The sequence below is a fragment of the Onychostruthus taczanowskii genome, unplaced genomic scaffold, assembly GCF_017590055.1.
Source record: "Onychostruthus taczanowskii isolate IOZ18803 unplaced genomic scaffold, ASM1759005v1 scaffold25, whole genome shotgun sequence".
NCBI classification, from domain to species: Eukaryota; Metazoa; Chordata; class Aves; order Passeriformes; family Passeridae; genus Onychostruthus; species Onychostruthus taczanowskii.
The window spans coordinates 344,248-370,199 of NW_024499796.1; the positions used below are offsets into that span (position 1 = coordinate 344,248).

General features: G+C 46.5%; 1 protein-coding gene across 5 annotated transcripts in view; it reads right to left on the reverse strand.

Moving 5' to 3' along the window:
• RABL6 (RAB, member RAS oncogene family like 6) overlaps positions 1-25,952 on the reverse strand; it is a 53,816-nt gene that overhangs the window by 16,625 nt on the left and 11,239 nt on the right. For all 5 annotated transcript variants that reach the window (XM_041406507.1, XM_041406506.1, XM_041406508.1 and 2 more), the window contains exons 3-9: positions 24,518-24,565; positions 18,580-18,632; positions 16,968-17,059; positions 15,988-16,128; positions 14,868-14,973; positions 10,411-10,514; positions 602-954 (exon numbers count right to left, since the gene is read on the reverse strand). In XM_041406507.1, the coding sequence (XP_041262441.1) occupies positions 602-954; positions 10,411-10,514; positions 14,868-14,973; positions 15,988-16,128; positions 16,968-17,059; positions 18,580-18,632; positions 24,518-24,565 (897 nt within the window). The remainder of the gene's footprint in view (positions 1-601; positions 955-10,410; positions 10,515-14,867; positions 14,974-15,987; positions 16,129-16,967; positions 17,060-18,579; positions 18,633-24,517; positions 24,566-25,952) is intronic.

A 25,952-nucleotide genomic window follows, 5' to 3' on the forward strand; every position in this document is an offset into this window, starting at 1 on the left:
TCCGGCAGGGTCTGGACCGAGGGCTGCACTGCTCCAGCGGGCACCAGTGCTGAGGCAGCAGCAGAGAGGTCCCTCCTCCCAGACTTACTCTGAAGGAGCAGATTTCCCCAGAGGGGGATCTGCTGTGGAGCCTGGACCTCTGTGACCACTTCTGGCTGAATAACCTTTAAACCCAGTGCTCCGCTTCCCTCCATTATGCACAGGAGCCCCTCCAGACTGTCACATATGTGCAAGAATGGCACCTCAAATAGCTTCTCTAGCCATTCTTTTGGTATTCAAGAGGTATTTTTGCTCCTGGTAAGAACTTGACATTTTACCCATTTTATTAGTGTCCCCTGTGTGTTCAGGATCTTCCTCTTAAGCATGCTACAGCTACCACCCAGCTGGCTGGGCACAGTCCCCATCCAGCACAGAGAGAAACCAAAGTGCTGATCAGGAGAAAAGAGAATGACAGCCCAAGTCTCCCTGGACACCCGCTGCACAGGCATGGTACCTGTGGCCTTCACACACCTGTCTGCTCAGCCTGTTGCAGGGAAAAAATGAAATGAAAACTGGAAGGCCTATGGGTCACATCCTGCCAGGACGGGGCACCAGCACCTACCTGGCTGGGGAGGAGCGGGCTCGGCTGCGGGGGATGTCCCGAAGAGCCGCGCGATGATGCCACGCTTGGGCGGGGGCGCTGCGGCCGCGGGGGCCGCGGGAGCTGTGGCGGGTGCGGGGGGCTGCGGGGCCTCGGGGGCAGGCACTGGTGAGAAGGATGAGGCGGGGTCGGGAGAGATGGTGGCGCCTGCAGCAAGTGGCAGCGGTGGCTGGGGGGTGCTGGGGCTGGAGCTGCCTGTGGATGCAGAGCTGGGAGGTACAATGGGTGACTGGGAGCCGGAGGAGGGGCTCTGCCCATTCGTTGCTAGTGGTGATGTGTGTCCTTGGCTTCGGGCTTCCATCATTTCCAGGAACCTGTGGAGAAGATAAATTACAAATATAAGGAATGGCAAATCTCAGAATCCCAGACTGGCTTGGGTTGGGGGCGACCTCAAAGCTCATCGCATTCCAGCCACTGGCATGGGCAGGGACACCTTCCACCAGGCCAGGCTTCTCCGAGTCCAACCTGGCCTTGGACGCTTCCAGCAACCCAGGGGCAGCCACAGCTTCTCTGGGCACCCCATGCCAGGACCTCCCCACCTCCACAGGGAAGAATTTCTTCCCATCCAACCCTGCCCTCTGCCAGTTTAAAACCATTGCCTCTTGTCCTGTCACTACCTGCCCATATAAAAAGTCCCTCTCCTTCCTTTATATAAGTCCTTTTCATCTGGCTGTGTGCTGAGCTGGGAGAGTATGGGTCTGCTTCCAGCTGGGCTTGGGAGGGGTATGAATCTGCTTCCAGTGACACTGTGACTCCCTGGGTCGCAATAAATCCTGTTTACCCACATGAGCTGAACTCACCCCATTTGCACTGAGGTGTGGAGAACCCCAACCTGCTCTGCACTACAGTATGAAACCTATATTTGCAACAGTACTGGAAACTCCCTGAATAGACAGACTGTAACAACATGCCAGGGCTTGAAACACAACCTGAAGTCAGTTGTTGGATATGTCTCTAAAGGAGTAAGTGCTGTAGGAATGGCACGTTTTTACATTCTGCAGAACAAATCACAGTACTCAAGAAAACTGCTGTAATAACCTCTTTATCAGCCAAGAATGGATTTGAGAGGAGAATCCTTGAACATCCAAAGAAAAGAGCTGTCCTGAGGGCTCAGAGAAGACTGACTGCCATTACCCTTCTCACAAGGTGCAGATCCACATGCAGGCTCTCCCCTGCACACACTCTCCCTCTGTGTGAGAGGCCCTGCAGCCAAGTAGCAGGAGCTCTGGAGCAGGTTGTGGTCCTGGCTGGATTCCCGACTGGAAGAACATTAAAGCCTGTACCACTATAGAGAGTGAAAAGCTCTTTCCCTTTCCAAAAGAAACCCAAGCCTAACTCAAGCCTCCCTCTGTAGCCCGCAGGGTCAGCAGCCTGTTTCACACACTGTGTGCAGAGAAACGTGGACAGAGACAAGTTTTTGCCATGAAATGGTCTGAAAAACAGATCTGCCACATGCTGCACAGCTGAGAGATGCAGAGAGGACACCCAAAGTGAAGCATCCCGTGTAATATCCAGCACATCCCAGTCTCGCCTCTCATTTCATTAAGCTTAATGAATTTGTGCACAGAGGCTCTGGATTCAGCTGGTTCTACAAGACAGACTTTGGTTGTGCTCCAGGCAATGAGAGTGTGAAGGGAGAGCCTCCTCTCCCACACAGAGCATGACCTTGTCCTTCTGGGACCTGAGCCAGCCAGAACCTTCCCTGGACTGACTGCTGAGCAGAACACAAACAGTGGGGGCTAAGAGACTCTAAGCCTTGAGATATGATTTCCTATCTTAAGGCAGTAACCTGATATACTTTTAAGGAACAAAATAATATACTTTGTGACCAGCAGTGTCTGGAGTCCGTCCTAGGGAACAATAGCCCCAGGAAGCTCTTACTTGAATTGGAAACCAGCAGTCCTTCCTAAGTAACTGGGTAAAGTGGAGATCAAGGGCAGCACTAAAAAGCAGAATTAGTGAGGCAACATAAACAGACAGGGACAAGATACAGATAGAACTGGATGATGCCAGTAACTGAAATAGGAAGAAATTCAACCGTACAAACAAAATTGTCATCTACTCAAGGGTGAGGAAAAGTGTTTTTGCTCCCAGTTCTCCACATGAGAATGGCTAGGAAAGACCTGCCTCGCTCATTCCAGAAGTCTGGACTAAGGATTGCAATCCCAGCCACGCCAGAGCCTGGCTGTCATGTGCTGTCCATTGACATCCAACCTATACCTGCCCTGATGCAGCTCCAGCCATTCCCTGGGTCCCGTCCCTGATCACAGAGAGCAGAGATTGGTGCTGCACCTCCGCTGTCCCTTATGAGGAAGCTGCAGACTGCCAAGGCACCTACATCAGTGCCACGCTGTGTTCTCACTGATGCTTCCATCAGGATCTGGGCCAACACTATGTGCCTATTCCACCCAGAACACTGGTTACACCAACATAAGCTCCTGGCAGAGCTGAGCTCACAGTATGCGATGAGCATCCAGTCCCCCTCCTCCCTCTCCTGGGGCGAGCTGTGCGACAACACATTCCACTGAAAATGATGCATGGATTTGTCATGCACCAGAGAAAAAACATAAAAGAGTTTAACTCCTGCACTGAGCTCTGTGGAGACTGCATCAGGCTGGTTTGGAAGGTGCACAATACATCACACATGCTGCAAGAACATGATAGTGTGTGCTCAATACCTCTTCGTCACTGCGCTCCCTTCCTGAGGAGGGGGGTCATGGCTTTGCATCCTCCAAGCAGAATATGCGTGGCATCTGTGGGGTGGGAAAGACAAACCACGAGGCCCTGCAATTCAGCCCTCACCCAACAAAGCTAAGGCTCTTTATCCCCAAACCATGTGAATTGCCATGGCCTGCAAAGCTGTTTGTGAGCTTTGCCTACATATAGTGTGCAACTCCTCGGCTCCACATCACATGTGCTGAATTCTGCCATTCCTCCTCTCCCAGCTTTGATCCAGGCCTTCTGGTGAGCCGAAGACAGGAGAGCTGAACAGCTCTGCTTTATGGTACTCACTCCTCCTCCTCCTCCCAAGACCCACTCAGTGTTAAAGACTTCTGCCTCCCAACTGTGAGGAGAGAATAATCCCAGATGATCTACACGCATCCCTGTTCCTGTTTATAGCAACAGCAATCCTGGAAGGAAGCCTGCAAGCCTGGGCACTGCTGCACCCAGCAGCCAAGGTACTGCTGCCAGCAGTACTTGCTCTTCTGACCGTCTGTGGGAACACCTAAATCACCAACACGGTTTGAAGTCAGAATGAACAACCTCTGAGCCTCAAGCTGCTGAGTCCCACCATCGAGGCAACTGGCTGACTCAGGCAGGATAAGATGATTGTACACTGAAGATTTGGGAACAAGGAGACACAAAGAATGTACAGAGTCACATCAGTATACAGAATATGAAGCTCAAAGAATAGTTAAAGCTGTACTCAACAAAGCACAGGAAACTCTTAACAATACCAGAGTATTTAAAGATTTACTGTACGTGGTTCTGCCAAAGCTGCCCATTTTGGAAACAACCTGCTTTGTTCTGGGAAAGTAGCCAGCTCCAGAGGGAGGGAAGGCTGCGACTACCACCTGTTTCTCCTCCAGAAACACATGAAATTTAAGAGCTGGAGGGAAAAAACCCCCACTACATAACTGAAGTATAAAGAGTGTCATCCTTCCCTGCAGTGCAACCAGACTGGGGCACAAAAACACACACAGGCTTTGTCTACACCTGTGCTCCTGTACCTTTGTCACCTGTGGTGTGTGAAGGGCATAAAACAGGAGACAGCGAGTTCTTTAGCGGGAAGATACAAATGGTTATTTGGGGACAGCACAACACAGACTACACAGAGTCTTGCCCCAGCACAGCACTGAGGACAGCTGTGACATGTGTGCTTCATGTTACCATGACCAGCTCCAACTAGACACGTGGGCCAAGCCTTGTGCTGTGACACTGGGGAAATCAGGGTGGTCTGACACTGGTTCTATCTACACAGGCTGCATAAACCAGCTCTGCCGAGTTTTTATAGCCAGATCTTCTTGAGGGAGGTGGGTGGAAAACCAGCACATATTAAATGCTGCCAGCAAGCTCGCAGTAATTTCCAGGATGGAGGTGTCTATGCATCCTCCACACTTTGAAAATACTACATAATGCATGAATGCTTTCTCTGGCTTTACACACACTCCTCAGAGGCACAAGTGTGGCTGTTTTGGGAACACACCCGGCCAAACCTGCCATGTGTCTGTTTTTTCTCAGATTCTACACAATCTGTCCATTCCTCGTTCTATCCATCAGTCCTTTGGAAAAGGACTCACTCAAAACCTTACTGTGGAATAAGCAGCTTTGTGCCCACTCTGGAGGTAGCAGACCAGGTCCTACTAAAGCACAAGGTGAACTCATACCTGAGCACCTTCACTTCGTTGGGATGCAGAGACTGCAAATATACCATGCACGTTCAGGTGGGTCATCTGTTCTCATTCACAGGGGCTCCTTAGTTGCCTTTCAATCCTTCCATTACAGACCAAGTAACAAGTGCAAAACATCCTCAAACTCCTGAATAATTCACTGGTGGGTTGACCTGCTCGCAAGAGGAGACTTTTATGCAATTTTAAAGACGAGCACACTCTGTGGGAACAAAAATTCATCAGGGACTGAGGTTACTGTTGCTCTGCCCCCAGGGCAAACACAAAAAACACAACAGGACTTGTTAGCCTCACAATTCCTAAAATTGTCAGTGCTTGTGTTCATTTAACATTGAAGGTGGGAGCAGCCTAAAGCTTTTTGGCTCCTGGTTCTAACGTGCTGTGATAAATTGTTCATGTGGCAAGAAAGGCTCTGGGTTATTTTATTAATTGTGAAAATGAAGATTAATCGGCTGGATGACAGAATTTTAAGTGGGGTTAGCAAGGTTATATTTTCACATGTTTGTTTTGGGCTCATTAAAGGCACTGCCTCAATCCCCCTAGCCCAGATCCCTGAATGTAGGATCAACAGCCAAGCAGGTTTAACTCCTGCTGTTGTCCTGTTTTCCACCTGACAAAATGGATGCAGCAGGATAACTCTCTGCTCCATAAAATACAGGACATGTTCCATGTCCCCACTTCTCAACCAAGACTGACTGATGACAGGCTTAGATGCACTTAATTCTTAATGCAGCACCCCCAAAAAACATGACCTAGATAGAGTCCCATCATAACATGACAGAGTCCCATTCTGGCTCAGGCTGGCTCCTGACCTGTCTGATGACCACAAGGATTCACAGCAAGTGGAGAAGATAAAAGTGGGGCAAGGGGAAGAGAAAGCAGGAGTGGGTTTACTCTCCCATCTGGTAATTCAGCCTGTAGCTGGTGTCACTCTGGACCTGTACTTCTATACAGTGGAGTATACCAGAGAACAGCTCCAGCAGCAGCTCCTTCTGCCACTGGGCAGGTATTACTCAGCACCACGGACTTCCTGAAATTATGAGCTATGCTCAATGTGGGAAAAAAGCAAATAAAACCCCAATCCCCAGTCCATGATTCTGCAGTAACTAAAGCTGTCTCTCTGGGGAATGTGTCTCCCTAAAGCAGAGTCCTCAGCAAGAGAGCCCAAATGCCTGTCTGCAGTCACTGGTGTGGCACTCACATGGTGAGAGGAGACAGCCTCAAGCTGTGCCAGGGGAAGTTTAGGTTGAGTATCGGGGAAAATTTCTTCACCAAAAGGGCTGCCCAGCCCTGGCACCCTTCTGTGGGGGAATGGGCACATTGAACATATACAAGTTTTCCTTGAAAACAGAAGATAAGCTGGGTACAATTAAAAATGGAGAAATTGAGCAAATTAGGTACAAATTCAGAACATCATAAAAGTCACTACTGTTTGTTTAATAAGAATTCAAGAATTCAAAAAGGACTGAAATGTTCTTTTAGCAGCATTGAAAATGTAAAATCTGAAAGCACAGGGACAGTACCAGAGCCAGAGGTATGTCAGGCAGTGAGGAGCCTAAACACAGGGAAAGAACTGGAAGCAGACTGTGTCTCCTGCAGGCACATCCAGGCAGTGGCTGCCCAGGCTGCCTTACGTAAGGCGGAAGAGGCAGCGTTGTGTGCCACCTCGTGTTGTCTCTGGGATCCACATTTTGGATCAGTGACGTTTTGTCCTTAGGTCCCCCCCACTGCAGCAGGAGGAAGAGTTCTTGTTCTCTTTCAGTTCTCACTGAGCCAAATTTAGCACTGGTCACTGTGACAGAGCAGCTACCAGACGTGCACAGGGGTGAAGGGAATAACTGAGATGTCCCAGCACTGTCACCTCGCTGTGCTCTGTGCCCTGATTTTATGGCAGGAAAGCAGGAATGGCCTCCGAGGAAGTGCTGCAGCGGCCACACCATGGCCTGGGGCCCCAAATACCAGCAGTCATCTCCCCTTGCTGTGCAATTTGGGTGACCCATAGCAGAACTCCCAGTGCTGTCTGAACTGAAGCAACTAACATAAAGGCCTTATGACAGGAGGTATGACAGGTGGGGTCTTGTGACCGGAGGCGTGACAGGTGAGGGTGGGACTCCTCTACCAAGCAAGAAAAAGGAAAAAGCAAAACAGGCCTCAAGTTGCACCAGAGGAGGTTCAGGTTGGATATTAGGGAAACTGTCTTCACAAAAAGGGCAGCCAGACTTTGGAACAGACTGCCCTGATAGTGGTGGAGCTATCATCCCTGAAGCGTTTGAAAAACATGGATGTGGCCCTTGGGGACATGGTTGGGTGGTGGCTTTGGCAGTGCCTGGTTAACAGCTGGACTTGATGATCTTAGAGGGTTTCTCCAATCCTAAGGACTCCACGGTTCTGTGATCTGTCAAGGGTCACCAAGTCACACTGCACCAACACACATGCTCTACACAACAGGGCAAGTAGCAGCAGACAATGTACCAGGTGCTCACTTGCACATTCACTGATGCAGCATAGGAAACCTGGTGTCTTAGGTTGGAAAATGCAAGTCTGGCTGGGGGTGTGTATTCTATTGTCATCTGTTAGGGATGGGGCAGTTATCTTCTGTTAACTGGGCCACCTGTTAAAACCAGGTGGGGTAGTTTTCTTTATCTCTTCCACAACCAATCCTCCCTTTGGAAAATATCTTCTGTTAATGGGCCACTGAGTGTCCCTGCATGGCTGATAGAATTCCATCATCCCATTGGAAGATGCTCTGCCCAAGGGAAGCAGCCAAGCATCCCCACCTGGATACAATCTGAGCCTGGAACAGCACAGCAGCCTTTGCCCACTGCATTCCCAGAGGAAGACCAGGCCCATCTACACCACCACTGGACCTTCAGAAGAAAACTCCACCCTCCTCCAAGATCCCTGCTCCAACAGAACCACCACTGTCACTGCAGGAAGGTTGCAGCCACCATTTAATTGGACTGCTGACTCCAACCTGACCCACAGGGGGTCAGCTCCTATTCTAACTCTGGCAATGTTGTTTTGTATTACTGCATTTTTCTTTTTATTTTAATTTTTTTTCCTACTAAAGAACTGTTACTCCTACTCCCATATCTTTGCCTGAGAGTCCCTTAATTTCAAAATGATAATAATTCAATGGGAGGGTGTTTGCATTTTCCATTTCAAGGCAGGCTCCTGCCCTCCTTAGCAGACACCTGTCTTGTCAAACCAAGACAACTGGTAATCCCAAGACGATGGGCATCTGACAAGCATGGATGCAGGGACCTTCCCAAGCCCTAATAACGAGCACTGCAGACCCGCCTCATGCTGCAAGCTTTGATTCCCATCACACACTGCTGTGTCCACATGTACTGTTTCCCAGCCCAAACTGTTTACAAAGGTTGAGGCTTTACCCAAACCTGGGTTCTCTGACATATGAATGTGAGTATTTCTTTAAATTAGGTTTTCGGCTATAAAACTCGAGCCTGGAGACCTCCTGCAGGGATAAAAACTGAGTGTAAGAAGTGCATACCTTTCAACTTTGGGGCTGAAGTAACCCCTTTGCAGCTCATCTGTCCCACAGAGGTACCATTTAAACAAACAGACTCTCTGTTTCTACCTGGGGTACAGAGAAAAACCTTAAAAACCCTAAAATAGCACTCTTTAGTCAGTGTGGTCGAAGTACTGACACATGATGCTCCCTGGTGCTTTTCTTTTGGGATCGGTGCCTCTAGCCAGGAAGCATCCAGGGGCATTTTAAAGCCCTCCCTCTAAAGAAGTGTTATTTTCTGAAAGTGAAGAACTTTGGCTTCAGTACAGATATGACATGCAGGAGCTGGCCAGCTGCATAAGGTGTCACTTTATTTGCTAAACCAGAATCCTAGAGAAAAGTCTTGCTTTTAATATTTCAGCAACTCCTCCTTTGTCAGGCTCTGATATTTCTGAGGCCACGTTAAGCTAATCTGGTCTGACAGTGCCAACAGCCTCCCAGCAGGGCAGTGTGGTCCTACTGGGTGATCCAGTTGCTGGAACAAGAAGGTCTGGCCACCCTTCCACCACTATCACACTGCTGCTGCTGCCTTTAACATCTAAGATCTTCTCAGAGCCAGCCCAACACAGACTAACCCTGAGGTACATATAGCAAAGATAGATTTCACAGTCACAGAGTTTCAGACTAGTTTGGATTGGATGGGACCTTAAAGCTCATCTCATTCCATGCCCCTGCCACAGGCAGGTACACCTTTCACTGGACCAGGCTGCTCCATGCCCCATCCATCCTGTTTTTCTGCTGGATTTGTGAGCTGAAGTGACAAATATGGAGACCCAGCACATGCTAAAGCTGCTGGAAGGGCAAGAGGTGACAAAACAGCAAGATCTTGTGCTGTGAGTTTGAAACAGCTCTGCCAGCTCCTGATTCTATTAAGTATCCTCCCATTACTGAAGCAGTACAAACAAAAGTATGGAAAACCATCTGACAGCACAGCCTATGCAGCCCAGTCCTTTGAGGAGGGACATCAAGAGAAGTGTTGAAGGCATGAGGTGACTAACAAGTCCCTCAGGAGGAGAATGAGGTGAATGCTCTGGAAACAGCATTGCTTTGTGTGAATTGGGGTATTTCAATGCCCTCCAAGGAAAACGTGCTGGACAAGCTTATATTATAGAACTTGAAACTTGGTCTGAAAAATGCTTGTCCAAGAGCCTGTGCATGAATATTTCATAATCATCGATTCCAATTTCCAAACAAAAGGTGCCTGTAAATAATCTTTTTTCAATACATTCTGAGGCTGACTTTTCTGGCTTGCACACACTGCAATAAAGGCCTTGTGATAGGAATTCACAGAATATGGATTCCTGCTCACTGTGCTACAGGTGTATTGGCTTTCTGGGGCTAAAGCTGGCAAACACCATTACAAGCAGCCAGGGTGCAGAAGGGACACAGAAATATGGCAAAGAGCTCAGAAGTGCTCAAAGGGAACAAAAGACAGCAGTGCTTTGTTGTTACTTTCTGCTGTCATAAGACACAAAATACAAAGGAGTGCAACAGCCAGGAGAGGAACCAACTTGTGTGCTGAGCAGCTGAGAGATGAAAAATATCCCCTTCCAGCACTTTATCAACTTCAGCATGTGCTGGCTCCAGGTGTGCTGCTCAGCCCCAGCTGCCCTGCTCTCCCCAGTCACGTGCCTGTAGGAACCACACCATTTCACAGGGATCCCCAGGTGCATGCTTTTCTTCAGGTGATGCCATTCAAAAGCAACATTTTATCCAAAGGATCCCTAAATGTTACTTGCTAGACCCTTCAACCTGGCCACATGCCACAGCTGGGGCTGCCCAACATTCATGTGACACCCAAAGCAGTTAGAAAAGACAGCTCAGTGACATACAGTTCGTAGTTTTGGTCTTCAGTCTCTTGCTGCACTGACAGCTCCTCCAGAGTTGCATCAATATCCAGCTGATTTGTCTCCAGCTGCCGTAGCAAGGTCTCCCTCTGAGGAAAGGAAAACAAGCTGGGTCTGAGCAGAAGGGTCACTGTAACAGATCTCTGTGCAATGAGATCCCATGTCACCACTTTACCACAGCACCATGTGCAACAGGAGCCCTGGCCCTGATCACGGTGTCCATTTAAATACAGAGCACAAAGGGAAAGTGAATAAAAAGTAGATAATCTATAAAGTCTGTGGGTAAGAAGCATCTTGTTCTGTGAGCTGCTCTCAGCCATAAATCAATAGCATTATTTCAGACACCACAGCACCAGTTACATTTGCAGAAGGGATTCAGCCCCTGCAGAGATCAGCTGTGCAACTCATTCACTCAGGCCTTTTGATTTTCCCTGCGCTAGATCAGCCCCTCTGGGAGGGGGATGATTTCCCTAGATCAGCCCCTCTAGGAGCAGGACCCAGTTGAATGCAAAGTCTCCCAATATTTTTTTTTTGCTGTTGGGGTAGATGAGGGAGCACAACCTATCAACTCAGTGACATTTCAGAAGTCCTTGCCCCTCTGCCTCCAGCTGCTGTTCCACAGATGGGGGACAGACACCCTAGCTCATTTTCAATGGGCAATAAAGTGAGTTGACTGCACTAATGTAATCCAGGACTGCCCCACTCTGTCCTTCCTTTCCCACACTTCCCACAGAACTCAAACAAAACCTCAGCTGGGGGGAAGGGCTTCCTCTTCCCGACACCCAGATGGCAGCAAGGAGAGATCAATACCCACAGGCCCAGCCAGCTCCCTCAAGGGCTGCAGCCCTGCAGGGCTGACACAGCATCCACTCCGGCAGAAACATCATTCCGGATCCCCTGGACAAAACTACAGCTGTCAGTGGTGCAAATCCTGCCCCAGAGCCCCATCCCCTCTGCTCAGGCACAGCTGGCTGGCACACAGCTGGGCACTGGCCCTACCCATCAGCTCACCTCCAGAATTTTGGAGTCAAAAGCCACATGTTTGTGCCTGAGGGCATCAATCCTCCCTCTCCCCCTGCCTATGCACTGGATGGCACAGGAGCAGGGCCAGCTTGTGCTGAGTTGGGCTGGTGACTCCCAGCCCTGTTACAGCAGGTCTATGGTGCTAGGTGCTGCATCCCTGCCTAGGCAGGAGGACATGCAAGAGAAACACCAGGCTTCCTCCAAATGGCCAAGATTTTTGCTTTGATAACTGCCTTATCCTCCAAGTACATTTCAGCTCTGCTCTGACAAATATTTTTGAAGGTTAGCATCAATAACCATGGTGAATTCTTAATTCCCTGTCTGACAACACGTGAACTCACTGCAGAAAGATCCCATCAGATTAAAAGCCCAAAAGGAAATCAATTACATAATTCCCAGAATAATATCCATCTGAGAAGACAAACACTTGCATGAAGTGATGGTGTTCAGTCTCTACATGCACATGCTGCTGGTATTATGGTTCCATAGATGTGACACTTTGAAGCTATCAAGCCGCTACACAGGTTTGAAGAGCAATTAACCCATCTGGCTCACACAAACCACACCAAGTGCTGTGCTCCGGAGAACGATCACAGCACAGCCTGAGCCCTCCATGGACAAACTGATTTATATCAAATTCTACTATGACTGAAATCAGCAAAAAAGTTTAAATCATTTTTATTTTGTACTGTAAGACCAGGTGACTCATCAAAGCTGATAACCTAATTTACTGGAAGACATAGCCTTCTTGAAATGAAAGGGCTTCTGTGATCATTTAAGCTAATTTACTGCTTCCAAGGCATACAGAGTCTTCATGTTTACCTTTGCCACTGTGTTAAGAGCTTGGAGCAATCCCTCTTTTCTTTGCTAAGTAATTTTTATTCATCATATTCAAGTGCTCTCTGCAGATGGAAACTTGACTTTAACTAAGATGTATGGCTGGAACTACGAAGTCATTACTTAATGCCAATTCCTTTACTGTTATTTATAGACAAGAAAGATTCAGCAAAATATGCTATTCATATTTAAAGTTGCCACCCTGATCAGAAGTACTACTGAGGACTTTAGAATTCAAATTCTAGATTTCAGAATTCAAGAAAATCAAGATCTCAGAAACAGTAGATATCATAATTTTATATAATTCATGCAGTATAAGCAAAAACAAGACAAAAAAGGGCAAGTCTGCTGCTTCTTTGTCCCCAGTTTCCTAAGACAGGTGAAATACACGCTGAGCAAATTAGCTGAACAAACAGAGACAGAAGGGCTACTGCTCTCTGGTGCTCACCTTAGGCTCTTTGATAATGACTTTAATTAGACTTGTCTATTAAACAAGCGGTATGCCTTGCCTTACACTGTGGCACTGAGACATACACCAGTTTTATTTATTTCAATTTTCACAGATCACAATAAATCAAGAATATATACCTAATAAAGAGAGAGTTGCAATCAATTTTGTACAAATTCATCAGTACTAACAAAGTTCCAAATACTTAAAAAATATATTCTATTTTACCATGCTGGTTATTAAAATATTAAAGAAACAGGTTATTTTTTGCAATGACCCAAGAGAAGGGAATAAACCATGTGCTAGAGAGCAGTGCTCTAGCTGAAAGGCACTTGCAAGGGCTTCTCAGGAAAAGGCAATGTCAGCTGTCTGCAGAATCCTGTCTCCTTCCAGCACAGCATCGGGAGGCCTGGATGACCTGATCCCATTTGTGGGTTTCCAGATATACCTACAGCTAAACTGCATCCTCAGATTTGCCAATCCTGCCCCGGGAAAGAAACTGATAAATAATTGAAGATCTCAGGCTGACAGAGAGAACGATCTCTGTACTGGGGGTATGGATTTCAGCCTTTGCTTTTGCTATGGAAGAGGCATGACTATAAAATGAGCACAGAATGTGCCACTGAAAACCACACACTGACCCCAACCCTGCTGAGAGACAGCCTGGGACCTCGGATACAGCTGGACCACTCTGCCCTGGAAAGCTGTGGAGGGCAGGCTGAGAGGCACAGAAATGTCTGAGGCTGTCTAAATCCTACAGGCATTTCATACCAGGCAGCATCCCTCTCCTTTAATCTTACTCTGCTCCAAGGAGAAAAACTCCTTTCTGGAGCCTGGTACTGGCAAGGATCTCTGAAGATATAAGAAGAACCTTCAGGAATTGAGTCTAGATGTGATATTCTCACAGATTTCAGCTCATGCTGCACTGGATGTTGAACAGGGCCAGCCCTGGTCCCTGTGCACTCCAACACAAGGTTCCCAGTGGGTGTCTGGGAGCAGAGAAGTGCCCCAAGGCAGCAACTGTGGAGCAGCATGAGGCACTGCCCATAAACCTGCGGCACAAGTGCAAGGGGCACTGGAGAAACCAATGCAGCCCATCTTAGGTGAAGTATGGCATCAAGTAAAGCCCCAAATATGCAGTGTCATAAACCCAAACATTTCACCAGCAACATGCTGGAAGATTTCAGTCTTCTCCACTGAGCAGCAGGTTGGATTTACAGCTTATATTTCTACAACCTCCCCCTCAAAAAACTGACTTGTTTCACTGAGCTTTTATACATTCAATTCTCTTATGCTGGTTCTTTCTGCTCTGCAGCCTGAGGACTTGGTAACATCCACTAATATATCTCAGCTCCTTCTGAACTGGCATTTCACTGGGGATTATTTATATAAAAGTACACACATACACTTCAGTTACTGGTGAAAGATAATAAAGATCAACTGCCTGGGTTTTTCCCATCAAATAGAAAACAGTGACACAGCATCATATGTGCCCTCAAAAAGCATAAGCTACTCATCCCTAAGGACTCCCACAGGATCACCCCAAAAGCCGATCTTCTAAAGGCTCACAGATGAGAATGCCACCCTTTGCAGCCTTTGCCCTTCCCTCAGCCCTCCCAAGAATCCTCAGATACAAAGGAAATATGGGACTGGATCCACGTGAATGGAATGCAAGCACACGGATCTCATCTCTAATGCCGCTTAACATTAGGGCTAAGATTTTCAGCAGAGGTTCCTGAACTACTCAGATAATGGCCGAATCTCTTCTCATCTGAGCTTTAACTGAACAGAATTGAAACCCAAAGTTTAACAGATGTGTGTATTTTACATTTTTGACTTGGTAACTGCACCACTGGATGCCATTTTCATGCCAGTGAAAATGGAGCCTTTCTCCTGAGGTCAGTATTAGGAACTCAGCACAGCTGACCTCTTGCAACCAGAGACATGTTTAAATCAGTCACAGGCACCAATGCTCTGACATAATTTTGTTATACCAACTCTCATGAAAAGAAGAATCTACTCAGGATCCTCTAACAGCAAATGAAACCCCAAATACCAAATTCCTGCCTTAGAAAGGAAGCAAATCCAATCTGTCCCACAGATCCAGCACATCAGGATAACATCCCTGCCTTACCTGCAGCTGCAAGAAGGGGATGTTGAAGAACTTGTGCAAGTACTTGAGGCCAAAGCTGTTCTTCATGGAAGACTCAGCATAGCGGAAATAGGAGGAGCCGGGAGGCCTGCACCAAGCAGAGAGAACACTGTACCCAGCACAACCTGCAGACCCTGCACAGGACTGAGTTACACACCATAACCCACCCCACAAGCCAGCCCCCACCCTCAAATGTAGCCCAGGGCATCATTCTGCTTGGACTTATTATTTTGTGAACAGCCAAAATTCACACTGAAGGGTGGCAGAAGGTGGCTGTTCATGTGTGACAGTGTCATCTGCCTGCCAGGCTAAGAAATACTCTGTCAGGACACTGTGATGTTGGTTTCCTAAACTGGGGATTCACAGCTTTACAAGTTGTTAAGTTCATAGTGAAGGTTTTTGTTTTAAAAACCACAACTGGACTGACAAAAATAATACACGGAAATTATTTTGTAAAGAAATTATTTTGTAATGGATGAAGTCTTAAAACTGACACCATTTCTTTGTGCCTGACACAGGCATAAACAAATCAGAGATGAGGAAAATGAAAAAATACCTTAAAAACATAAAACTACATAAAAAGGTACCATCTACTGAATCTTGACCAACAAATACTATTTCATACCATGTAGCAGAGCACCTCAGATGTCTGCTTAAGGGAAATGCTTGTCTGGCTGATGAGGGACATGCGACTTGGCCGTGCCCTGCAAGTGCTGTGTGGGGGATGCTCAGAGGCAGAGCAAGGGCACAGCTGCACTGGCTGGCTCTCGTGTAGCTCCATCACTTGGAGCAAAGAACAGCTGTGCTATGGGGAGAGCACTCTCTCACAGGAGAAGGACTACCCAGAAAGAAGATGACTTGTTGGGAGCAGCACTCCTGAAAGGCACGTGCTGTCTCATGCAGTTTCCAGGAGCACGGCAAACAATCTGCTCCAGATCCAAGGGCCCACGGTGTCAGCAGATGCGGCTTGTGAGACACGGGGAGCTCTGGGAGCCCAAGGCAGGACAGAGGGCACACGTGACACGGACTGACACACGGCAGTGACACGGTCACTGACGGGTGACGGCAGGGAGCAGCTGAGACCGCTGCCCTGCCCGCTCACCTGTTCAGGTTGTCAATGAGGTCCCGCACGTCACCGGGCAGGATGACCCGGTGCTCCCCCATGTCCCGGTAATTCCCAAGCACACACACTGGAACGTGGGTCGGCACTTTAGGAAGCTCCCTCAGAATATAGTTAAATGTCCTTCATCAGAAGGGAGAGAGAGAGCAAATGAGTGGGAACGTCCTTCTGTTAGCAGTTTCATGCACAAATCACAAAGAAAAAAAACTACAGGGATTTTTTTTTCCAAAAATCCTTCCAAGTCTTTGGCTTCTTTACCCCATCAGAGAAACACATTAACCCCCAATATGTTTGCATGATTCTTTATTCAAAACCAACTTCAAAAGCTCAATAATCCACTTTCACCAGAACCTTCACATCTCCTACAGCAATCTCAGTTCTGCAAAACTGTGGGGTCAGCAGAAGGAAAGGATTCCCTCCCTTCAGCTGTCCACAGGCTCACTGAGCCACACCAAACCAACACCAGCCTAAATATAAAGCAGGAGCTATAAACCCCCTCCTCTTTCCACTCTGGTTTCCTTACCTCTCTCACTCTCCTCAGATGTGCAAAACCAACACTTCATTACTTCTGTAGATTAATGCAGCCTGGGCCCTCTAAATAATCCTTACTAATACCAGCTTCTTGGGAATTTTTCACTAGCATCCTCCTTTCCCTTGTGTTCTGGGGAGCAGGGGTTTGCAACATACACTTCGCACCTGTGATAGCACTAATTATCAAGCCTCAGAGCAGGATATCAGCAATTGCAGCACACAACCCACTGGAACACTCCTTGTTTGGAACAAGCCCAGGAGAGGAGTGTGTTAAAAGCCATGTCACAAGATAAAGCTTTTATTTTAAAGGATACAAGCTTGTTCCAACTCATTAGGCGGGTTATCAACTTCCAACTGCAACTGGGAATCTGGAAGTCATTTGTTCTGTCTGAACAAGGGAGAATCACGTGGTGCCAGTAAAGGTCTCTTACCACTGCTTGGTGATGTCAAACATCATCACTACACCATTGCAGTTCTTATAGACATCCAGGAATTCTGCATCCAGAGCCATTTCTGATTCTGCCTGAGGAAATAAAGGCAAAGAAGCAGTAAATAACTGGATTCAACTTCAGGCTGATACAGAACACAGTGGATACAGTACTGACTGAGCAAACTTTGTAAAGTAACAACCACTGTAAGGAGTACCTGTGGATTTCACACCACTATCACTGAAATAAGATACTTGGTGATTCCCAGCTTCCACTTCCCATGGGAACAGGACGTGAAGCACCTGATGGTCTTCTCTGACAGTCAGCACATGCTAAAACCCACCCCTGTCCTTTCCCCTGTGCTCCCAAATCCTGTGTTGGCAAAAGAACTCCATACAAACCACAGAGTGGAGGACAGAGGACACAGCTCCCATTCCATCTTTTTCCTGACTCAGATATCGGCTCTATTCTTAATGCTGCTGGTGTCCAAATGCAGGAGGCAGTTTCTCCCATGGATGGCTGACAGGATTAATACCCAATTGACTTTTCATCATTTGGACTCTGCATGCTGCTAAGTCCACAAAGTACTGGTCCCAGCTTGGTCTCCATGGTCCCAGCTCAGTCTCCATGGCTCCTACTGGAATTTTGGTGCCCCTGGAATAATTCTCACTCCTTTCCCAGGAGTGGAAAATGCACTCACATTTGCAAAAAAGATGCAGCTGTGGTAACTGTTCTCATAAAAGCATTTCCCATGGGAGAATATTTTGAGGAAAATTCTCCTCATCTGAGCCTGAGCAGATGGGCACCAGTGAGAGTGCAACAGCCCAGCTCCGAGGAGCGGCCAGAGCAGGGCACCAAGTCATTTCTTCAGGCCCCACAAGAAGGCCCTGACAAAAGGAATTTCTGCCTCTGCCCACAGGAGTGTAGTATTGCATTTTACTGAAATGGTATGCTCTGTCTCACCCCTCCGAAATGTATGGTATATGCTAAGCCTGTGCTCCTGCCCTGAACCATCCTGTATCTGTCATCCCATTGGCCCAATGTGATTCCGCGCCCACTTCAATCTCCCTCTTAAGCTGTGCCAGTTAAATCAGTCGCTCTCTTAGCTCTTCCGCTCTCTTAGCCTTTCCCCCTTCTCTTGCCCCCTCTCTCCCCAGGCTCTCCCTCCTTCCCCCTCCCCCCTTCTCCCTCAGTAGTTCTGAGGGAGATGGGACCCCCAATAAACCCCCATGTAATGAGCACCCTCAGAAGCCGTGTGGAGTCTCCTTGCCTGTGGCTGCTGCCAGCCACCTCACAGCTTATGGGGCCCTCCGGGGACTCCCCGGGCTGCCCCCCCCCAAACGAACTGCTACACAGGAGGACAGGCACAAAGCTACTGAGCAAACATCGGGACACAGTCATTCCCAGCCACAGAATGAAAAACAGCAGGGAAGTTGCAGTGAGGGTACCAGCAGGGCTGAAATGCACAGAACAAGGAATGAAGAGCATCGGCATCACCCACTGTCCCTCACCCACCTGCCAGGCAGGCCTTAGGGCAGGAACAAATATAGAACTTGCTCCCCATGGACCAAAGACGGACAAGAGGCCTCAGACCTGTGAATTCTAGGTGACTCACCTCCTGAGGGTCATTCTCCAGTTTCAAACCATCTCCTCGTTTTTTGCATTTTCCTTAAAAAGAATAGTAAAAAACATAAAAAGCATTACATTGGGCAAAGAACTGGAAGATGAGTCTGGACAGGTGCACAGCAGTTAGAACACAACCATAAAGCAAATCCTACTTCTACAGTAAACCTGGGGAATGAGGAGGGGTGGGATAGGCATGCCTTGCTGAAGAATTCCAGCTAGTCTATTAAAAAACGAAAAGTAGAGCAATCCAAAGACAGAACTTATCCAAGAAGAAATCCATGAGAAATCAAATAAACTGTGGGAAAGGAGCTGTGAAGATGGAGAGACAGCCTACATGTGCTCCAAAGGCCAGAGCCAGAGGGTCAGGTCTGGCCATCACCAGTGAAGGCATAGAAAAGAAATCCTCCAGAAGCACCACCCAAAGCACACAAAAATAAGCCAGGTAGCAGGTACAACTACGATTAGGCTCCCAGAAAAGTGCAAGAAGCAACGTGCCTAACGTTTGTAGAAGACACTAGAAAACCATTCTAGAGACTTGCCCTGCAGTCCCACAGCCATGGTCCCACCTGCAAGAATCTAGTGGTTTCTCTCCAACTCATCTGGTTCCTCTAAGGCAGTTAAAGGGCAGCCCCTGAGGCTTCTCTCCTTTCTTATACCTTGGGGAAGCATTTTCTGACATTTTAAAGTACCACTAGCATTTAACTCAGCACCCCAGAAACTGAGTGTTTTTAAACTTCAGCCTCCCTGGAAACTTTGTGTCAAATCAATTACACACTGTGTTTCCAAATCTGATAGCCTGGAGTCTCAGCAGAGAGGTGTATGTGTACCTATGATTACCAGAGTGGCCATCAGCTGACATGATTTTCTGGTGTAGACACTTGGCTCTAAGGATTGCCAGGAATCCCAACATCTTCTGTCATCTACTGCTAAAGAGGTTTAGTGTGGACACACCATGAAAAAACTTGGCCTCTTGTTTAAACTGAATGTTCTGAGTTTCCAGGATTTTATCAATGATAAGCACTGCACAAACAATAACCCTGCAAGATCAGGAGTTATGTCTGACAGATACCGAGTACCTCTCAGATGTCACTGACAGCATTTAAGAGCTGTACTTCTGAAATAACTTTGTTGCGTATTTTCCTAGTCTAAACAATGAAGAGTTAACTAAATTATACTTGGCAGAGTCTTGGAATTGCTTCTCATCACTTCTAGAAATTTCCTGTGTCGCTGATAACAGAAGGTGTTGGCAGTTCAGATGCACCTGAAAAAGCCCTCCCACTGAGTCTGTAAAAGACTCTCTAACACTGAGGACCAAACCAGCTTCCACCAGCTCTTAACTCTGCTGAATCACATGTGGAATTCATGGTTCTGCCAAATGCTGCATGTGAAATGGTTTGTTTTCCCTGCACACAGCTGAAGGATAAATAGTAAGAAAATACAGTTATTCAGAAAAGCTTTAATGCTGCATGTTACAGCAGGTGATTCTGGGTGTGCTTCTGTGCATCACTGCAAAATGTTTGCCCCACTCGTGTCAGCTTACTGCTGACATCTGAAAGTAGCAGAAATATTAATCCTGATCCCTCTTCGTTTGGGCAATGTGTTTCCCTGAGGGATCCAAGTATGGGCTCTGATTCTTCCATGCAGCTGAAGGTGTGGGGTGTCTAGGCCATGCATGTCTTTTCCCACTTCAATTCAATTAATTTCAAGTGAGTGACATTTGTTTGGCTTCTCTGAATATCCAAACATCGCTAATTCTGCAGTCACTGCTGAATTATGCTTGGCATGACCTGAATTTCTAGATATTAAAAAGAGAAGCCCAAGCAACCACAAATACTCTCCATCATTCCTCCCATCCTGAGAAATCAAGGTGTCTGTCTAACCTGGGCACCTTTCCAGTCAATGCTTTGAGACAGAACGTACAACTCGCACACCTCTCCCTGCTCATGGTTTTCTGTGTGTATCCAGAGGAATGAGTAATATTCTCACACACTGCTCATCAGTGCTGCAAAGGAGGTCACCTCAAAGCAGTCATAGAGCTGAAAAGCGCATGTGTGTACAGATTTCATGCACAGGCTCTATTTTTGGAACCCAAACTGCAGGATGAATCGGACAAAGATAAGATCTATGCAGTGACAAGATGTAATTCAGCCTGTAAAGACAAGGGCACAGTGACAATTGTGTCACTGTATGCATGAGGTCCAGATTTCGAAGTGGTAGTGATGTGTAATGGAGGAGCTTCAGCTAGAAAACATGGCTGTGCATGCTGCTATGGCTCAGGTCCCCTCCCAAGAACGATAGCTGCTCCTCATGCACAGGCATAAGAGCAACTGTGGCACTAAATACACTTGGCAGCTCTGCCCTGGAGTCTACAGAACAGCTACTACTGGACAATGGGGCTGTGACCATCACTTGAGTCTCTGCAGCAGTACGTACCACCGGTTTTGCTGCAGGACAGAAGGATTCAGTACAACTTGCTGACAAATACTGTTGACCATGCAAGGGGGCTGCTTCCCTTCACTGATGTAAAATACACATCTGGAATATGTGCATCCCTTGTGTTATCTAACTTGGAACATCTGAAAATAACAGAAATATGAATTCTGATCTTCCTCCTTCTCGTAGGACATGTCTGGGAGGCAGAGGGGTGAAGGTGCAGCAAGGAGGAAAGGAATCTTCAATTCAAGGGAAAGTGTCTATCTTGTGGGCAAAATAAAAAAAAATATGATTTGATGCCTTCAGTCAAATCATATTGACTTCAGCCTTCATATCACAAAATATGTGGGAACCAAAGTGGCAGAAGTTACAATACAGGAATTTACAATTGTTCCCGAATCCCCTGCATTCAAGCAGCTTCTCTGAATTCAGGATCTGTTACAGCTTTATGACCTGCAGCAGTTACACAACTTGCTGCAAAGCCAGAAAGATGAGTCAGGATTGTGACTTCTGCTAAGAGAGATCTTTCCTGTACTCTGTCAGTTCCAAGAGAAGCAAAAGAGATATTTACTACACATGCCACACAAAATCCAATACAATCCACGGCTGGAGGCAAGCTCATCTTGGGAAGATTTTAACAAATGGCAGCTTTCCAGATATGATACCAGATCTCTGGGCAGGCCCAAGGAGAATGCAGGAGGCAGCAAGGAAGTCTGGACTCCGGAGAGTCTGTACATTTAAAAAAAGAATCCCAAATAGCCAAGAGCCAAAAGGAGCAGTAGAGTCTGACAGCTGCCATTCCTCACTGCCTCACCACACTAACCAACCTGACAGCTTTTAAGCTTTCACAACAAACCTCCCCACATTTCCAAACTATCATCTGGATGCTAAATAATTCCAAGCTAAGTCACCGTCCAGGCAGGGCCAGCAGAGCTGCCCTCTGCATCCCAGTGGATTCTGGAGGGAAAATCCACCTTGCTGAACCAGCAAGGGCAGGGAGCACACTTCCAGGGAGCAGCAGGAGAAACACCGCTCAGGAAAATCACCGTTAACTTCAGCCCACAAATGCACATCAGGTTTTCAGGGTGCAGCTCCTGCAGTTTCTCCAGCCGCCTGTGACTGCAGAACAGCAGCACTGCTCAGCAGGCGAGAGCCCAAAGCTGCTTTACATAACTGAAGCCGAAAACTGCAGTTCATGGATGCTCCTGTTAGTTAGTTAAGCTATAACTCACATCAGGGTTTTCAACACAGTTTCCCCTATCATTTAAACAGAGGTCTCCTAACATCCTCTGAAAATGAAATAGGGAAATGCTGGCAAAAGAATTTCAGCCTGGAAAACTTTGTGTTGAAATGCGTGTTCAGAACATGCATTTTTTGACAGATTCAAATCCAGCAGTGTTCTGCCCAACTCTAAATATGCACATGAGCCAGAATCTGGTAGGCAAGGGAAAAAAAAAAAGGAGGATCAAGTCTTGTCAGCACTATGCTACAGCAGCACTGGTACTTTACTACTGCAAGTCTACGGTCCAGTGTGGCTCTCACCCAAAGCATCACGCAGGAGGATTTTTTGTCCTAAGCATACAGAAAGAAAACAAAAATGTCATAACATTAGGATGAAAGTTAGATATGAGCAAGCTCTTAATGCTTAATACGAACATTTTCCTAAAGTTATGCTTATCAGGAATCCACAATGCTATGGCAATAGGAAAGGATTTGATTTCATTAACATCATCATGAATCGATTTTTACATTGCACTGAGCACAACTGATTGCTCAAAAACATACAGATCTGTGGTCCCTAAGTACGGATCTTAACAGAGTGAGTTTTATTTCAAAAGAATATAAAGTGAAGAGAGTCCTTTAAGATTTCTAACATAGGCTCTGCTGTCAGAAATCAAAGCAGGACCAGAAGAGCTGTTATCAACATCTGTGCATAGCACATCCCGTCCCCTTCGCCAAAAAAACAAATCTCTAGTTGAGAAGATGACTCTGCTCAGAGAAGCTATTCACAGAAATAAGTGCTGGAACCACATGATTCCCAAATTAAATGTCTATCTATTCATACCAAAGCTGCAAGGCAGTGAGAACACAGATGTTTTCCTCAAATTCCAGCCCTCCACTTGTTATCCTACAATCTGAAAGCCGAACTTTCATCATAATCATCATAATCAGACTGACTTCAGCAGTAACCCTGGCCTAAGCAAGGTTTTGTCTACCCTGTGAAAACTGGGCCTTAAAACACTAAAAATATAAAGTGCTCAGGATTTTCATTTAAAGTTCCTGACTCAAGTTTATCCTGAAGGCTCCATTAGGTATCTGAACTAGAGGTGCTACTGCTAACTGTCTTTCTTTTTTCCCTATTTCGAATACAGTTCAGCTGATATGAAAAATGACATTTCTCCTCTTCCTGCTGCCTATTGTAGTTTTAGTTTTTGGTATAACACAAGTGTAAGTTGCACAGGTGGTGCCTCTGAGATGCCACTCTGCTGAGGAACGTCTGAGAGCACGGATTCCAGCCAAGGCTGCAGGAAAGGCAGCACCAGACAAACCATCAAAGCTTGAGTTTCGATGACTGCGGCCAACAAATTGACAGACACCAAACAAGAAGCATCACTCACAGCGCAAGAGCTGCTCACCTGTGCAGCTGCTTTCCTGATTATACTCACACACTAAACCAGGAGCCTGGCTGGTACTAAATGCCTCTTAGAAGACAAACAACATCTGCCTTTGGGGCTACAGAATGGGCTGCAGAGATTTACATCAACCCCAACCCCTTTCCAGGAACAGATCCCACTGCATCCCGTTTGCACTGCATCCTGACTGTGTCTTCACAGACATTTTGGAGTTTGGTTTTGCTCTTTATAAAACAAAAGCTTATACTCTGACAAAAACTGAAAACTAATGAAAAATGTATTTATGTATCATAAAATTTTCCTTGGCTAAGCATTTAGAAAATGCTTTGCCAAGTGTTTTGGAATGCACATATTGTATTTTCTGTCCTAGTGAATTTAAGTAATTGGCTTCTCTTTCATCCTCCCCCCCCCGCATACATTACCCATTGCAGCTATGGTTTTACCAATTTAACAACAGAATGCCTTCACAAAAACAGATCAACAAGAACTTTTATAACCAGTGCAAAGAACTCAGAACCTGTCTAAACATTAAAGCACACTATAAAGGGGAGAAGGTGAAGTTTATTCTAAAGCTCAGAGAATTGGAATACACACAGAGCAGCAGGCGCTTCATATCTGTCATAAGCACGTGGAACAACTGCTTCTGAACACTGGCTTTGATCTGAAGTTCAGATTCCAGATAATGGGTTCTAGCATAGGGGACTCACCTCTCCTTTCCTTGTTCTTTCAGGAAGTGGTATAATAAATACAGATTTTTTTAAAAGCAGAAGTAAGCATGTATTTCTGAATTCCATGTAAGTTTTTAATTAAAACTGAGAAAGAACAATGGATCTCCACTAGAAAGAAAGTTGTAAATCTTACCTTTGTCCACTACATCCCAGACTTCAACTTTCACAATGTCATCAGTGGCTGGAAGCACAACAGAACATAAAGAGTTAGAAGGTTTCTGTAAAACACCTATCACCCAGAGAGCCCAACCCAAAGCCAACATGGAGGAATGTCAAAGCATAGGCATGTCAAAAGAAAAGCAAATTATATGCAAGAAAAAAACCCAACCACAAGAAGGCAGTGAGCTGTTGAAGGTGCAAGCTGTCCACCAAAACCATGCTGTCTAAAGAACTTCATAAACACTCTCAGTCACATAAATGATGGCTGCATTTCCTTTCTGGTTCATATCAGGTTTGAAGCATGTTCTAAGTACTTTGCATAGACTCTTTCCATAACATACAGAGATTTACAAAGCCTTTCAAAAAAGATAAAAATCTAATTTTGAGGATAAAGTCTGGTTTATAAACAAGGCATACAACTGGCAAAAGGAATATATGCATTTAAGAAAGATCAATCACGGCATTTCCATGTAAACATGACAGCCAGCACAGACAGTCCTGCAGCTACAGAAACCCATTCTCTCTGCACATTTCCAGGTATATTTTGTGAAAAATACGGTCTCACTAGAAATTTTCCTTCCTAGAGCTAGCATCAATAAATTAGAACCAGGAACATTGATTTGCTATTGCTAAAATCTGAAGCAAGACATGCAGAATTCTAACTCCAGTGATTGCTGGTACCCACAGGCAGCCAATGCATGTTCAGGTGGCCTGAAGGCTGAGTAGCTCTGGATTAATGTTTCCATGGAATCCAAACAAGCAGTCTGATTTTCAGGAAGATGTCCCAAGAAGGAGTTGCTTTTTGGAAATGTTACAGGCTTTGAAGCAAAAGCTTTTATTTGGAGGAGCTCATAACATAAAGGTGGAATAGGAGGACAATGCCTCAGAGTATAAAATAACATCATAGGACAGCATGAGAGTTTATCTAAGTGTCATTATCAAACCAGTTAGCACTCTCTATAGAGAACTCACTCTTGGCTTAATAAAATGTTTCAAAAAGATTACAACTAAAGGAAAACTTTGATCCTTCACTTCTGGAGAAAGACCCTTTTTTACATTTATGCATGAAGCAAAACCAGCCTCTGTTTTCCTCACAGTAATTCCTGCTTAACTTCCTACGTGCCAGCTGGGCAGGAGGCACTGGATGAACAGGAGACTGCCCTGGGTCAGCCCAGGCAGTGCCTCGCAGGACTGAAAGCACGTGGCGGTACACAGCACAAAAACTTCTGCCCAAACCACTACACCCCACTAATTAACTCAGTCCCTAAATATTTCTACAGATAATCAAAGCAGGTAGGCTAAAGTCTAACCTGTGAATCACTCACCTGGCACGCAGGCGAGCCAGCTCCTCCCCCCAGGCACTGGCAGTGCAGGAGCTCTCCCCGGGCCCTGCCGGTGCTGGGACACAG